General features: G+C 43.1%; 1 protein-coding gene across 1 annotated transcript in view; it reads left to right on the top strand.

Moving 5' to 3' along the window:
* Rapgef4 (Rap guanine nucleotide exchange factor 4) overlaps positions 1–17,500 on the top strand; it is a 285,390-nt gene that overhangs the window by 70,622 nt on the left and 197,268 nt on the right. Inside the window, exon 4 of the mRNA XM_028762856.1 lies at positions 3,776–3,922. Coding sequence (XP_028618689.1) covers positions 3,776–3,922 — 147 coding nt within the window. The remainder of the gene's footprint in view (positions 1–3,775; positions 3,923–17,500) is intronic.

The following is a 17,500-nucleotide window of genomic DNA, read 5'->3' as shown; positions in this document are numbered from 1 at the left end:
CCACGCTTTTGTAAGAATCAGCAGGAAATGGCAATCTGTAGCTAGGTAAAGAGACTGAGTAGTGTCTAGTCTCAGTTCTCCCTATGCCTGTTTTAGACAAGATTCTGAGTATCTCAGAGTCTGAATCTGTCTAGCCTCTGAGGCAGCGATAACAATGATGATAGTGAGGGTCATTGTAATAGCATTCCTAACCTCAAAGTCCTATGTTTCAAATTCTGAAACTGTGAGTGCTAGGAATGGAACGTTCTATATCTGATCCTATGTGACGGGTAGTTCAGACACAGTTCAGGGAATGGAGTGGTCCATAAAATATCTGCCAGAGAAGCACCAGGACTGAGTTCAGCCCTCCAGCCAGCCTAGCCAGTTAGTGAGTTCTGAACTCAGTGAGAGGCCCTGTCTCAAAAGACCCAGTCTCTGGCCTTCACATGTGCACCGGTGCACCCCCATGCACATGTGCACACACATGTACATACAAAATACAGCTCAGTGTGTGTTCAAGTTTGTTTGGAATATTGCATGAAGTTATTTTCAGAATGTGCATAAGGAAATTTGGTGTAGAGGTGACTTTGTGTTTAGAGGGAGGTTCCTCCCACAAAATATCTCCTGATTTTAGTATATACACACATATAAGATATATGTATATGTAATATATGTTATGGAAATATTCCACCATCTTTAAAAGTGGGAACTCTTGAAACCATTCTGATTCCAGGTGTTTCTCTCATCCGCTATCAATAGGGACATCCAGGAGTGGCTAAGTGTTTGTTTCTAGTCATGCTTTGTTCAAATAACATGATATCAGTTTTGACAGGCAAAAGGTACATCACGATCAAAACCGTGGTGAGTCATGGTACAGTATTCCACTCACATCTGTGCAGATGTCTAGTCCCAGGGGATCCTACGCCACCTTCTGGCCTCCAAGGGCATTGCACACTTATGCAGATACAAATGGAGGCAGTAACCCATATACAAAAAACACTTAAAATATTCTTTTAAACATGTACTGATCAGTAAGTTTCCTCTGTGAGATGCTAGGCTCTCTCCAGAGAAGGGCAAGGAAGCGGCTGGCATCTTCCACTGTCCTGCCTCTTTGTACAAGGATGTACCTTAATGGCGCCTGTCCATCATTCTTGGGCCAGGTGATGACGCTCCAGGCTCACCTTGCGTGTGTGTATGGATCCGTGTAGAGAGCTACGGTGCTGTGGAAAGTGGGTGAGTAGCCTGGCAGGGCTCCAGCAGGGCCAGGTAAACTCACTTGCACGTCACGAAGTCCTTTACATTTCTGAATCTTTAGTTTTCCTTTGAAAGGTCCTCACAGCTAATAGAGACCAGGGCATTTGCCCACTGCTGTTCTGTGTTCCCAGGCAGGTCTGACTGCTTTCTTCATTCTCTATGGCACTGAAAACACTTTTTTACCCTCAGTTGACCTTGGTGAGCAATCTACAGGCAAACAGAATAGGTAGACACTGTTCTCAAGAGTCCCTGTGAGATAAGCGTGGCAAATGAACATACCTGTAGCCCCTGTATAAGTGGCATGTCGCATGTCAGCAACAGACAGAGATGTTACAGGGGTTCAGGCTTTGAATTCTTGCCTGTGGAGATCTAGAGAGAGAGTAGTATGGATATAAGAAAACTGCCTCTTCTAGAATCATCTGCCTTTATCTTGCCCTTCAACCTGTGTGCTGAGTAACATGCAAATCCCAACGCTTGGGAGAAAGTTCAGATTTATTTGATAATTTTCTCTTAAGCCCATAGGAACCCCAAATTCTGATGTCTGGTTAGCCTTCAGGAACTATGACTAGTTTCTGATCTCTCCGAATTCCTCTGTGCTCAGTCACCTCAGTGCCTAACCAATACCTCCCATATCCATTCCAATCCCTAAAAACATTCGTCCTTAAAAAACATTCTGAACCTCGTGAAACTGTCGTTTGAAGCTCCTGACAATGAGGAGAACTTTCCTAGACCGAATTTCAAGATGAGAACATGTGTTAGTTTGGATGAGGTGCTGGGTCGAATCCAGGTCCTCGTGCACGCTAGGCAAGTGCTATACTGCTGGGTATTGTCGTGTGTGACTTCTTGTCTTTAAATTTGACTGGTTCAAGCACGTAAGTATTACAAAGTCTTAACAGTGGTGGTACATGCCTTTAATCCCAGCCCTTGGGAGTCGGAGACAGGTGAATCTCTGAGTTAGAGACCAGCCTGGTCTGCAGAGGGAGTTCCAGGGCAGGCAGGGCTACACAGAGAAACTCTGTCCTGAAAACAAAACAGAACAAAGTCTCAACTACTGGAAAGTATGTATTAGGCAGAAGAATTGGTTTTGAAGTTAGCAGTACCAATAGACTAACAGAAAAGTACAGAATTCTAGTGAGATCCTTCGGGGAGCCCTCTGCTTTAGGGAACTTGTGGAAGCCAGGGGTTTGTTACTACCCATCTCATGTTTCTACCAGAATTTGAAAGTTAGTCACCAAGTTCCTGAGCACTGATAACTTCAGTTCCGGGTATGCTTTTCGAATGAATTTGTTTGCGGATGTCCCTCTGGAGAATTTATCCACGGCTGTTCTTAGATTTCCCTCGGATCTCTTCCACCCCCTTTTCTGAAATATTATTGATTTTTATTTTCCTGAACATAATTTTAGAGGGTAATATCTTTGCAGAAGCAATTTGCCATGGTTCAAGGAGCTGGATTCTTGTGCTCATTCGTCTTGGTAATGTGATTGCAGAGTCACTAACTGGATCTTAATAACATTTGCCAATGATTGGGTATTAGATGCATGAAAGGAAAACGGTGCCTTCTAACTGGGGGCTCACCCTTGTGTAGCTCCTTAGTTTACAATGCCTGCAGAATTAGCCTGCAGGTGATTTGGAGTGGCTATTTGCTTTGTTTGAAAGTAGTTAGAACTAAATATAAACATTCTAGCCAATGTTGCACGGAGAGGAATTGGTTTTTACTACTTCTTTAGTAACTTTCTTGATCACAGTTTATAAGCAGGTTCCCAGCACTTTCTCCAGCATGTTTTTCCTGTGTTGCGGCTGCAGGAGGCAGCATGATACAAAACACTTGACTTCTCTAGTCAGAAAGACGTAGAATCTGGCTCTATGGTTTCTTTAATGCCTGAACCGAGGCCTCTGGGAACTCACTGCTTGGCCTCTTGGTTTTCTAGATACAGTAGTAGCCCTGTTTCAATTTCCTAAATATTGTGACCATTCCTTCTCACTAAAAAGACCTAATTTCTTTTCAGTAAACTTTTTTCTTCTTCTTAAAGCAACTAGTAGTTTTAGAACAAGGTAAGATTATTGTTATTAGCATTATCCAGAGTATCTAGAAACATCCTAGTGGTCCCAGTATGAGAATGGATGAACAAATGGTAACATGGCCGCAGAATGCAAAACTACTTACCTCCAAGAGGAACAACACCTGCCGATCCTAGTGGGAACGTGGACGACTCAGAGATATTACATTGGTCCAAAAAAGCCAAACACAGATTAGAACCTACTCTCTGTCTCTTTCTGTGTAACTTTCCCTAACAGGCAAAGCATCTTTCTGAGGATGGAAATCAGTGCAGTGATTCCCTCTGATGAGAGAGTCTTTAACTGGATAGGGGGATACTTTACTGGCTAGAGAAACTTTAGGGGTGAAAGTTAAGTTGTAAGCCTTGATTGGGTATCATTTACACCAGTGTATGTATTTGCCAAAATGCGTTGAATCACACAATGAAATTGAGTATTTATTTTCATACAAATTTTTTCTAATGATTTTTTTTTGGGTGTCTCTCAGGATGCAGTGACCATCTGTACTCTGGGAATTGGGACAGCCTTTGGAGAGTCCATTCTGGACAACACACCTCGCCATGCAACCATTGTTACCAGGGAGAGCAGCGAGCTCCTCCGTATTGAACAGGAAGATTTCAAGGCACTATGGGAGGTGAGCCCCTAGGCTTCCTGTCAGTTAATGCAGTTTCCAGTGTGTGTGTGTGTGTGTGTGTGTGTGTGTGTGTGTGTGTGTGAGAGAGAGAGAGAGAGAGAGAGAGAGAACTGCCTTGTGGATAATGGCATAACAGTCAAGTCTTAATGTGTGCTTTTCTGAGCTGGTGGATGGAATTTAATTTTCAAAACTTGTTTTTGAAATGAGTGAGTGAAGAAGCCATTTTGACATAAGACATCCATTTTGTTGTTGTTGTTGCTAATTTTGTGCTTGCTCGATTTTCTGTGGCTTGACATACCTTATAATTATTTCCTGAATGACCATAGAGTATTTTATGAATTTCCTCTTTCCTATTCCACAGATGTATTCTTAACCAGGGAACAAAATACTTTGACATTTTCTTTTGCATTTTAAAAATCACTATTGACACATTCCCCGAGAAAGTGGAATGAATGGGGTTAACATCTGGCTCATTTAAATGCTTTTAAAAACTGATGTGCTCTATAATAAGGTATGGAAAATGGGGGGCCGTAAAGATGTCTGGTTACATGCCAACTTCAAAACACATAGGTGGCACAGCAGTAGATGGATGCCGCTGGTCTTGTTGGCGTTTGCATTTACCGATGCTTCCCAGCATCCCTTGGGGCGCAGCACTCATTTACAGGAAGTGGGAGAATACATCATCTTACATTCAGTCAATGGCAGATAGAGCACTCATAAAGGCCCGGCCGGGCCTCGAATCTTTTATGCTCTCCTTCCTTTTCAGCTCCTTTAGCTTTGGATTTTAACCCGTGGTGGCTCCTTGTCTTTGTCCCTGGCTCAGTATGTCCAGGAGTTAACCCATCGAGTCGGCAGGCTTCGCCACTTGTTCCAGCGTGGCTAAGATTTCAAACTTGATCTAAAAAAGAATTTTGTATAATCAAATAGTTTCCTCCAGAGCCAAACAAATGACTGATACATTGGGGGAGATAGCCTGCGGGTGAATGAACGATGGTGATCTGCTGTAAAAGTCATGCAAGCTTTGGAAGGCCTTGCTGGTGAGGCCTGTTACTTTTATTCTTGGCGGCCGTGAATAAATTGTGGGGTTGCTTGTTTGAAATGTTTCTCTTAGAAAATATTAAAGAGCTCCAACTGCTCTGTAAAGTTCAGAGACAAGGACCCCCCCCCTTTTTTTTTAGAAAGGAAAAGTGAAAGTCAGTTTATGTGAGGTGTGTGGGCAAAGATATTCTGTCAATCAGAAGGAGCCAGGTTTGAGGCAAATAAGCCTTTTGGGGGGTTGTCTTTCATTTTAAAGGGTAAACTGAAAAGTCCTTTTCATAATGAGAATTTGGGAAGCCAACTTAAGAAAGGAAGCCATTCCTAAAGGTACCATGCGCCACTGTAGCCTCTCGGTCTGTGGCCAGTCATTTATCAGCCCGATAGGGGAGCTTTGGGGAAACGCAGAAAAACATTTCTTTCAGTCAGGAACCTGCAGTGATCTGAAGGAAGTTCTTGAGAAGTTGCTGCCTACAAACATTAAAACAAGCTATAAGACAGTTTTTCAGCCAAAGTAATAACACAGTGAGCACTTGCTTCTGGATACGTAGCCCGGCAGTTACTGCGCAGCCGCATTCGCTCCATCTTGCTTTTCTTCTGAGCCGCCTCGTTAACGTTAATGAGACAGCATGTCACTTCACTTTGAGTATTCAATTTGTATCTCAAGGAAATAAGTGCCCTGCTACAACCCATAATACCATTTCATGCCTACAGAGTGAATATTGATACCTTGTAGTACCCTAATGTCATAACCAGTGTATATTTCATAGTTCCCCAGTTATTCCAAATATATGTTTTATAGATGTGCTCCCCCCCCAACCAGTCTCAGGAGAAAATAAAACAAAACGCGCATTATACCCGATTGTTCTAATAAACTTGCCTTGCTTAGCTTCCTCTGCATCTCTCTCTGTCTCTCCCCTTTGTTTCCGTCTCTCCTTTTGTTGGCTTCTTTTAAAAAGGCTTGATCAGCTTTCTCTCACCCGAGATTTGTCTGTTTACTCACGTTGTCTCTGCTGACGCCTCTACCCAGGTTTTCTAGAAAGAGATGCTAGGGCTAAAAGTTTAATTCAGTCAAGTCAAACATGTCATTTGGTCGTTAGACAATTCTGATGGATGCAGCAGGGGACCCAGAATGGCTGTCTTCTGTTGGTGGTGCCTCTGTCTCTTGGGTAGCTTATATCTACAATCTTCAATGCTGATTCCTGTGGATATCCCTTGTAGAGATCATTTTTTTTATAATGAAAAAAAAAGTGTATATTTAGAATTAGCCATCTGGACTCAGTTTAGATGATCTCAGTCTTGCTGGCAACATCTAGAGCATCGTAACAGAAGTCAATCGGACACACGCCTTCTTCTCTCCATCAGGCCTTATCAGGGCATTGATGTTGGCCACATCAATGTCATAGAGTTTCTTCACGGCCTGTTTGATCTGGTACTTGTTGACATCCACAATGAACACAAGTGTGTCGTTGTCCTCTGTCTTCTTCATGGCTGACTCAGTGGTCAGTGGGAATTTGATGGTAGCATAGTCGTCAAGCTTGTTTCTCCTGGGTGCACTTTTCTGAGGATATTTTGGCTGCCGCCGGAGCTGCAGTGTCTTGGGCCGCCGGAAGGTGGGTGACGTTACCTTTCAGCACTGCCTTCTTAGCTTTCAAGGCCTTCACTTTGGCGTCTGCTTTGGGAGGTGCAGGAGCTTCTTTCTTTGCTTTTGGAGCCATCTTGGAGAAAAGTGAGACCATTTTTTAAAATTTAATTTATTATAATTATTTTTTTTTTGCTTTTTTGCTTTTTTACTTTACATCTTGCTCACTGCCCTCCTTCTGGTCACCCCCTCCCACAATCCTTCCCCCTACCCCTTTCCTTCTCCTCTGAGCTGGTGGGTTCCCTCTGGGTATCCCCCAACCCTGGCACTTCAAGTCTCTGAGAGGCTAGGTACTTCCTCTCCCACTGAGGCCAGACAAGGCAGCCCAGCTAGAAGAACATATCCCATTTACAGGGAACAGCTTTTGGGACAGTCCCCATTCCAGTTGTTCAGGACCCACATGAGGAACAAGCCGCACATCTGCTACATATGAGTGGGGGAGGCCTAGGTCCAGCCCATGTGTGTTCTTTGGTTGATGGTTCAGTCTCTGAGAGCCCCAGGGGTCCAGGTTAGTTCTTCCTGTGGAGTTCCTACCCACTTTGGGGCCTGCAATCTTTCCTCCTATTCTTCCATAAGAGTCCTCAAGCTCCATCCACTTTTGGCTGTGGGTGTCTATATCCATCTGAGTCAGCTGCTGGGTGGAGCCTCTCAGAGATCAACATGTTCCTGATCAATGGAGTATAGTTAATAGTGTATTAGGGATTTGTGCTTGCCCAGGAGATGGGTTTCAAGTTGGGCTAGTTATTGGTTGGCCATTCCCTCAGTCTCTGCTCCCTCCCTCATGCCTGCATTACTTGTAGACAGGATACATTTTGGGTTGAATGTTTTGTAGGTGGGTTAGTGTCTCTATTGCTCTGCTGGGGTTCCTGTCTGGTTATAAGAAATGGCCTCTTCAGGTTCCATATCTCCAATGTAGTGAGTCACAGATAAAGTCACCCCTATTGATTCTTGGTCGCTTCCTTTATCCCAGGTCTTGGTCTGGTCCTGGTGATGCCTAGAACCTCCTCACCCCTGTTAGTTGAAGATTTCCATTAATTTTCTTGGCCATCTAGCCATCTCTCCTGTTCTGCCCCACATCTGATCCTGCACCCCCTTTCCTTTCCCTATCCACTTTCCTCCCAGTTGCCTCCTTCCATCTGCCTCTTATGACTATTTTATTCCCCCTTCTAAGTGGGATTCAAGCTTCCTTGCTTGGGCCTTCCTTCTTGTTTAGCTTCTTTGTGTCTGTGGCATGTAGCATGGTACCTATATCCACTTTTAAGTGAGTATATACCATATATGTCCTTTGGGGACTAAGTTACCTCACTCAGGATGATATTCTTAAGTTCCATCCATTGCCTGCAAATTCATGATGTCTTGGTTTTTAATATCTGAATAGTATTCCATTGTGTAGATGTAGCACATTTTCTTTATCCCTTCAGTTGAGGGACATCTTGGTTGTTTTCAGTTTCTGGCTATTCTGAATAAGGCTGCTATGAACATAGTTGAGCAAGTGTCTTTGCAAAGTTGGACACCAACAACCCAAATAATCCAATTTAAAAATGGGGTACAGAACTAAACAGAGAATTCTCAATGGAGGAATCTCAAATAGCCAAGAAGCACTTAGAGAAATGTTCAAGGTCCTTAGTCATCAGGGAAAAGCAAGTTAAAACAACTATGAGGTTCCATCTTACACCTATCAGAATGGCTAAGACCAAAAAACTCAAGAGACAGAACAGGCTGGTGAGGATGTGGAGCAAGGGAAATATTATTCCATTGCTGGTGGGAGTGCAAACTTGTACAACCACTTTGGAAATCAATTTGGTGTTTTCTCAGAAAACTGGGAATAATTCTACCTCAAAATCCAGCTATACCACTCATGAGCATAGACCCCTAAAGGGAACTGACCATCCAGATGTCTGTCATGGCCGCCCCAAACCTTTTCTCCAGCTCTGTGGACCACAGCTTATCTGTAACTTGAGAGCCTGACTTCTGATCTCTCTAGCCTGTGGTGGGGACAAGATCCAGAGAGCTCTTCAGAGCTTCAAGGTGGGGGATGTTTTTATCCTGACTTCTTTTATAGGTCGCAGACTGGAAACGTGTACCAAGAGAACACAGGTGCTTCTTTCCAGTTGCCTGTTCATGTATCTAGGCACCGGGTGTGAGTGAGGTGTTCAGTCAGTGTTTGAAGCATTTGAAGTGAAAATTCAATAAGCCTCTCATGTAGCAGCCTGTTAATCACGTCTTTATTAAGGGGCATCCATGTGCATACACAATGCATATAATCCCAGGAAATTGTACAAGTCTAAAGTAGCTTCTCAGGAAAGCCTGAATGATGCTTACTTTAAGGCTTATTTATTCAACAAATGCTAAGCAGCTCCTGTGTGTCAGGCATCGGTGAACAAGACTGGCAGAATTCTGTCTTCAGGGCATAGGCTGATACTTTGCTATTTGGAGGAGACAGCAAATAAGTCAATAATGTAATTTAAGAATTCGATACACCATTATCATTAAATTTTGGGTCTATTCTCTGAGTATTGGGCTACCCCAGTGGCATATATAGCACTATCTGCAACCATGTTAACTGTCAGATAATAGAATACTTTTTCCTTCATTATGTCAGATAATATGGTTTATAATTCAGCCATCCATTGTACTGCTAAGTGGCTCCATTACAAAAAATTAAAATCCAGCTGTACGCTGAGACCCAAGGTGGACCTGCCAGGAGCCATGTCTGAAGACAGGATGATGTGTGAAGGAGTCTAGCCTCCAGAGGCAGGAATGTCGCTGACCTGTGACCTTTGGAGAAGGCACCAACCAGGTCCAGAGCTCAGAAATGAGGTGAGGTCAGATGTTTCAGACATTAGAAGTGTGAGAACCTGAGTCTGGCTCTAAATTTGCATGTGCATCTCTCGCATCTGGTCATTTACTTTGGAGGAATGCCATCGGGGGTGGTCTATTTTATGGCAAGAAGCCTTATATTTAGCTTGGGGGGTCCTTAAATTAGCTGTTAACTCTACTCAGAGGGGTTGTAGGAGTTAAAATCGAGATTCTTCGTCATTAGCAGATGGCACAGCCTGAGAGTAGCTGTGTGATCAGCCGCACAGAGCACTCTGCTCTCTCACTCCTAGGTCTGAGTTGCTGCACAGAGCTAGGGAAGTCCCTCTCGTTTCCCTCTCGTTTCCCTCTCGTTTCCCAGGTGGGTTCCTCAGGCTTCTGCAGCTAGACACTCTCTGAACCCAGCCCACAGGAAGTTTTTGGAATCCTGTTTAATTCCATTGCAAGGACTCTGGCCTTTCTGTGGTCTCTGTGTTCTTAATCAAAGAGGCAGCTCCAGATTATTTTAAAAATTGTCATGATGTGATCAGAAACATTTCTCTACATCTAAGGCAGCAGCTTGCAGCTTCTTGTTTATCCTTTTTTTTTTTTTAAGATTTATTTATGTATTTGGGTACACTGTAGCTGTCTTCAAACACACCAGAAGAGGGCATTGGGTCTCATTAAGATATGGTTGTGAGCCATCTGATTTCTTCTCCTTTTTTCTGCCGTTTTGGTTTCCAGTTCATGGTTTGATTTGAGAATGCTGGGTTGGTCCACTGGAACATCACTCATGAATTCTTAGCTTGAGTGACTTATAGAACATTTCCTTCAAGAGGGACAATAACGCTCCCTCTTCTCACACTCTTTGACACATTAGCCAGGGTCTGAAACACCTAAGTTTGCAGCATTAGCTCAAAAGAAAAAGAGAGGCAGGGGATTGGAGTGACTGGAGACAGCGAAAAATTTGAATTTCATCCAGGAGAAAATCAATTTCAAAGTCTTGGGCAGCCGTTTTTTAGTTTCTGAGGCAACTATAATTTATAATTTAAACTTCTTGACATCAGTGGCATTTTTAGGCTCGGTTCAGGAAGTTAAATGGCAAAGCAGTTAAGTGGAGATCAGAGAATTTAAACCAACTATTAATAGTTGATCCAAGATTATAGGTATTTATGATGGATGGCAGCTCTTGAAATAAATATGAAATTGATTTATTATCCAGTTCTATGAATCTCTTTGTGCCTACTGCCTGAGAATTCCTGAAGGTGTAGAACATTATTTCTCAACCTCCCTAATGCTATGACCCTTTAGTACAGTTCCTCATGTTGGAGTGACGCCAGCCGTAAATTTGTTTTGTTGTTACTTCATAACTGTAATGTTGCTACTGTTATGAATCATAATGTAAATATCTGATATTCAGGATAGATGAATATCAGATGTGGGGCCTGTGAAAAGGTCACTTGACTCCCAAAGGGGTCATGACTTCCAGGTTGGGAACTGTTGATTGAGACGAACACTGGTGGTTATGGGGAGGGGGGAGGTTTGTCTCATTTTCCTTTTCATAGTTAGCATTGATGTACTTGAGAGTGCTTTCGGATTTGTTTTGAGATCTTTGCAAAGCAATGAGTCCAGTGTATTCAGAGAAATGGATGAGAGAGGCCGGCTTGGTCAAATTCAGAAAAGATATTAGCGGGATCCCCTAGGTCCAGCAGTCTACCATCTCTACCAGCCTTTCCGTTGCATAGACTTCACTCCGGAGTCCTCTTTCTTTTACTGTGAGTCATATTTGAACATTTTCAAATAGTAAACATTGATGGATACATTTTTGAAAATTTAAAGATGGTAATGAAATTACAGCATTTAAAAATAAAAGTGGTATTTTAAAATTATAAATTGAGCCTTCTTAATGAGGAGGCTACTTGGCTGTGATTGGTTCCTGTAGAGTTGTTGGTTTTCTACCATGTTTTATTTCAGCCAGAAATAAATGGGATGTAGTGATTGTCAGGGTTTATCCCCCAAATATTCCCGTGGCTTCGGGAATAGCCAAAATGCTATTTTGTGTCTTATAAGATATGCAATTAAATAATAAAAATAATCCGTAGATCTGGGTGTGGTGGTGCATGTTTTAATCCCAGCATTTGAGAGGCAGAGGCTGGTGGATCTCTGAGTTCAAGCCCAGCCTGGTCTATAGAGTGAGTTCCAGGACAGCCAGGGATGTTCAGAGAAAACCTGTCTTGAAAAGCAAGCAATAAATAAATAAATAAATAAATAAGAATGTGTTTCTGTTTTAAAACAGCAATCTGTAAAAAAAAAAAAAGATACTTCCCAGAACCATGAATGCTATTGAAGAAAGATATTTGTGTCTTTCTAGTCCCCAATTTTTAGAGTGGTATTTTATCTAGAAGATTCTACCAGATATACTGTCAGTTATGAGAAGCTATTTAACTACCTTTCTTCACTGCCTTCTTTACATACATGGGGGACAAAAATGATTTTATTAATATTCTCACAAGCCATTGTGAATAAGAATTGTTGACATCCTGTAACAATGCTTTCAATAGACATCTGCACCTGCTTGAATCAACTCAATGCTCCTGTCTGTCTGTAACTGTCAAGAAAATGAAAGCCAGATACCAAAGACGCAGCGTCTGAGGACACAGATGTCAGGAGTCATCCGGGCAGATTCTGTGGCCCTTTTCAGCATGTTCATGTCAGGTTGTCTTACTTTTGCATTAGTGATTAGCTGGGGACCAGCATTTCAGAGGGTTGTCACTGGCCCAGGAGGCAGTTGTCCCAGAATCCGCACCTTCTTCCTAGGTAACACCAGAGTCTGCAAGCTGAGGACCCTGCTTGTCCTGAGGCAGAAGCCTGTGCTGACTCTTGGCAACTTTGGATTTTCTACTGTAGGGTTACTTCCCAGGCCAGAAATTTGCATCAAAGGCCCAAGAAAAATACATCCAAAAATAAACATGAAAGCCAAGACTCCATGCCAGGAACTCCAGCCACACACATCCTGTTGGCTGCTTCCCTGGTCTCTCTACTCACAGCTCTGATTCCTTTAAACCAAGCGGAAGCCTGCTCCAATGACTTGGACCTGATGCCGGTACAAAGGTCTCACTCCTCAGTCCTCAAGTGTCTCCATGGAGTGACAAAAGTAATTCAGGTCCAGAAAGGAAAGGAGTGAAGCTCTTAGGAGCTAACGAACATTAAAAAGGGGGAAGTCTTCTGCTACCTGGGACTGGCCAAGCTTTCCTGGAGAGCCTTCAGCACGGCTTCCTCCCTGGGGACTCAGAGGCTATCTGTTGGATTTGAATAGGGACCTGTCACTGATGAAGGTACACTGTGCTGTTCAGATAAAGGCTGGCTGCTTACTGGATGTCTGAGAACTTCCCCGCAAGCGACGGACGCATGCTCTACGAGGTCAGAAGGGTCTTTGATTCTTTAGTGACGGGTGGGAGATGGGGGGAACAGTACATGTCACGGCTTTGATTTGGCTGGAGGAATTATGCTCCAGAATATCTCTGGCTTTTCTGATTATGTTCTCCCAGACCTCTCCATGTACCAAGGCACGGCCATAATTCTATTTCATATTTGTTTGTCCATGTTGGGGGGTGAGGTGAGTGGCGGTTCATCTTTTTTCTGATGGCAACGTGATTTCTTTTTTAATACATTTCCTGAGGATACAGTTCATAAGTAGGCAGAATGACACTGAGAACATCCATATTATTTATAGATAGATAGATAGATAGATAGATAGGTAGATAGATAGATAGATATTTATTCTGTGACATATTTGAATGGCACACATTTAAAACACAAACCTAGGTAAGGAAACAGATTGAGGCTGTTGGTGTTTCTCTCTCTCTGGACGTCTGGTAGCTCTCAGATTATTTAAAATCTTTAGTGTTTATAGGAATCATGTTACATTATTGATAGCTGGAAGTCCTACCAGCCTTCCCCTCCCCCACTCTGTGATACCACTGTTTCACAGAAGTTTCTCAGGGGGTCTGAACAGATCAAGGCTCAACTGGCAGGCGCTAGGCAAACCCAGATGCTGCTCTGCATGTCGGTCGGCAGGGCACTGCAACCAACCAGCAGTCAGTCACCCCTGCTAGCCTAGGCTCCTGCAGATCCTCATTTTGACAATGTGCAGCTCTACTTGGGTCTTTTAGGGTTATGCTAGACATTTTGAAATGCTCCTTGACTCTGATCTGTCTCTGCGTTGTTGATACCCCTCCTACTCTGTCTCCTGAGAGAGGACCTCCCAGTAGCCTTCCATAGCCATTCAGCTAAACCCCAGGACAGTGAGCCCTTCTAAATAGCTATCAACTCCCTCCTAAGAAGGGCCTGTAACACATACAACAAACTCACTTTGTTCCCATCACGTGGAGTTGCAGAATGCACTTCGGCTTTTTCTGTGGTTTACAGTATTGTAAAGACGGACAAGCATGAACATCAACACATGATGCTCTGAATAAGACAAAACAAACAGCACTTGGAGAAAGTGTGCTGAAGTGATTGATCTCGGCCCAGGGTCTCATTTTATACAAGATGCTGCTTGTGAATTGTTGTGTGGCAGTTTCTTAGCCTCTCCTCAAGCATTGGGACCAGTTAACCAAATGATAGCACTGGAGGCTGTCTTGTCCCAGGGAGAGGGCAGGTTTCCTCCTCTGAGGTCGTATCTCTGTACTTCGGGTTTTTCTCCCCTGTGGGGCCACTGGGCCTCTCAGGCGTCTCATGGAGGGGTCATGTGCTGTGTTTCCAAACACTAGCTTTTGTTTTCTGTTTGGGGTCAGTCATCATCTGGAGAAATCGACTCTGAAGTTTAATGGTCCCTCAGGCAAAAGCAGTTCTAGCTGGAAAAATGTTAAGAACTTGAGTCTTCCAGAAGGAACTCGTGGTGAGGACTAGAGGGTTTGTTAAGCTCATTATGTGGAGAAAACCCTTGGTCATATGATGATCTTACTTCCTTGGGGTTCAGATTCCACAGCAGGCCTGGGGCACCTGGGCGGAGAACGTCTGACATCCAGGAAAACTGCAGGAAACTGGTTCACAGGGCTGGCCTCTGAGTTCCGGATGTCGTGCCCCAGCTGACCTCCCTGACTTCAGTGTTTAGAGCAGCCTAGCCCAAACCAGTAAATGTCAGATAGACCTTCCAAGGCCATTCATGTGATCTAGTGGTCTGGCCCAAAATGCTGATTTATTCTTGACTTAACCCAGCATTGCTTAGGTGAGTTTCTACAGAGGTCTTTGGCCTCCTGGGACCCTCACTGTGAAATAGAAATCCCTCTCCTTCCATTCCAGGGCACTGCCTGGAGGAGGTCAAAGTTGCCCGTCTATTACTTTTGTGTGTTACCTGTTAAAAACTTTAGTGTTCCCTCCCTTTCGGTTTGCAAATGAAAGAAGGCAGAACCACAAATGATACGGATGGAGAAAATAAAATATAACCCAAGGGGATGCAGTTCATCAACATATATTATTTGGAAAGGAAAAAGAATTCTTGGTATCTTTCTGAGTCCACATGAGAATCATCAGGGGAGCTTAAAAATAAAAATTTCCATGCCTGCTCTAGACTAAAGAAATCTGAAACTGTAGAAAAGGTGGGCCCAACCCTGTGGCCTCTTAAAGTGTCCTCAGTGGGTCTCCAGGCAGTACTGCCTTTGCGAAGAGGGCTTCTCCTGTCCGTCATGCTTTTTCACCCATTTCAGAGTGCATGTGGCTGGTGTGCTGGCCCAGAGCTTATGCCCTGAGAATGTTCTCTGTTTTCCCGTTGATCTGCTTGTGTCATTTCTCCTTCCCACACAGACTTGCTACTTTCAAAGTCTGCCAGACTGAGGTGATAGCAGTGATCAGCAATGGAGTGAGAATGTGGGGGCCATTTATGAATCATAGGTGCCTGTGCCGTGGTTAGTAAGCATGTGAGAGTAAGGGCTCCCTGTTTCTCCCACCCGATGACCTCACACACTCTTGGATGTCAGTGTGGCAACGTCTGCGATGCTGTTTCATATCAGAACTCCTGAGAAGCTCCACAGTACCCGGTGAGAGGAAAGGAAGGGATCCAAGCTATGTCTAGAGATACCGTAGAGAGTTTAGGATTTATGTATCTTCTGAGAATACTGAGAACCTTCGACTTTCCCTGGTCTATAGTTTGAGAACTACTTCTTTAGGGAACATTTCTGGAAAAACAATATTAATTTGAAAAGTGTGAGAACTTCTAACTCTTGATAAGTCTGATTATGTTTGTTTTCTTTGGTATGTTCTCCTCCACCATTCCATATTCTGCCCCAGCTGGATTTTTTTTTTTAATGACTTCCATTCTGCCATCAAAAACATCACGTTGGTCAACATGACTTTAATACATACAAATATGTGTGTATGTGTGTGTATGTGCACATGTGTGAGTGTGTATGTGTATGCATGTGTGTGAGTGTGTATGTGTATATATGTATGTGTGTGTGTATGTGTGTGTGTGTGTGAGTGTGTCTGTCTATGTGTGAGTGCATGAATTATTACTGAAAAAAATCATTCTTTGGCTGTTAGAAGGGCCAGACTTTCTTATTTATCTCTTTGCTGACTATATAGTCTTTCTTTTAATACTATTCATGCATACTGTTAATTTTATTTAATAATTCATATAAATGTTTTATTTGATTGAGACATTTAGGCTTATTAATAATTAATGCACTTTTTATTTGCAAACATGTTTGCCCTCTCTTCAAAATATTTTATGGAAATTCATTTAAAATCCATTAAATCCACTGTAAACCTGGCTCTGCAGTGGTTTTTAAAATTTTGTTTTGAAAGCTACCATCTTCCATTCATAGAAGGTTTGAAAAGTCACATGATGTCAGCGTAGTCAGTAGTAATAGTAATGAAATGAATGAAGTTTAAAAACCTCCTATTGTTTCAAAATTCCCAAAGGTAATTACTACCAAATGTTCTGAGAGCCTCCTTCACCCCTGAGTTTTAGGAGATATTTTAAAGAAGTCAGAGCTCCTTTAGACAGAGGTCACTGGGAATAGGGTACCAGCAGAGTTGGCTGTTTTATTAGAGTTAATAAGGCTACATGATGAAGGCATGGGGCAGGGTCAGTGTGGGAGGGAACCATCAGCCCAGATTTCCAGGTGCCTCAACAATTCAATCACATCCTTAGTATGGTCTCCACAAGGGACACTCCAAGAATCCGATTTTCCCAAAAATCCCAAACAAAATCCAACTTGTCTTTCTGCATCACCAAGTAGAGGTGAAAAGCAGCTGGTCTGAACTAGAAACAGAAGAGTAATCCCTCTGAAGTAAAAGGACTCCAGCAGCTGCCAGAAAGTTCTCTCTTGCCTCTTCTTGTCCCCGGGGTCAACTTGCTGTGGGCAGAAGACATCTTAAAATGTATCCTTTAGTCTTGCTGTGGTCACCATATCGTTGCTGGATTTAGAGGTCACAGCCTGTGCCTTAACAAGCCCATTTAAAAGAACCAACTTAATGATAAAAAGCAGAAAAAGAAGATTTCGTCAATGTGGCCACATTGGGAAGAGGGACAGAGAGTTCCAGTGGCACCCCTCTACCTGACTCCCCCCTCCGCCCAACCATCCTCACCTCCCTGACCCCTATCCTCACCCCCTGCCCTCTCCTACCCCCTCCACCCTCACTCCCTCTCCAACTACCAACTCAAGTGCATCTGTGTTTTAAATTTTAAATATCAATGTTTTAAAATCTGTATATCTTCAGAAAAAACAAGAAAACATTTTTCTTTCCCTATCTTTGATACTGATACCACTGCCTCTGCTCCTCCCCTCCCCCTCCTCTTGTTCCTCCTCCCCTCCTCCTCCCCCTTCTCTTCTTTTTTGGTTTACCAGGACTTCCAGCATGGCAGGTGTGTGCTGTTCCACTGAGCCACACTCTCAGCCTTCCAATCTTTCTTTCTTTCTTTCTTTCTTTCTTTCTTTCTTTCTTTCTTTCTTTCTTCCTTCCTTCCTTCCTTCCTTCCTTCCTTCCTTCCTTCCTTCCTTCCTTTCTTCCTTTCTTCCTTTCTTCCTTTCTTCCTTTCTTTCTTTCTTTCTTTCTTTCTTTCTTTCTTTCTTTCTTTCTTTCTTTCTTTCTTTCTTTCTTTT

This window comes from Grammomys surdaster, unplaced genomic scaffold (genome assembly GCF_004785775.1).
Source record: "Grammomys surdaster isolate TR1022 unplaced genomic scaffold, NIH_TR_1.0 136, whole genome shotgun sequence".
NCBI classification, from domain to species: domain Eukaryota; kingdom Metazoa; phylum Chordata; class Mammalia; order Rodentia; family Muridae; genus Grammomys; species Grammomys surdaster.
Note: the sequence above shows the minus strand (reverse complement) of the source record. Positions and strands in the feature narration are given on the sequence as shown.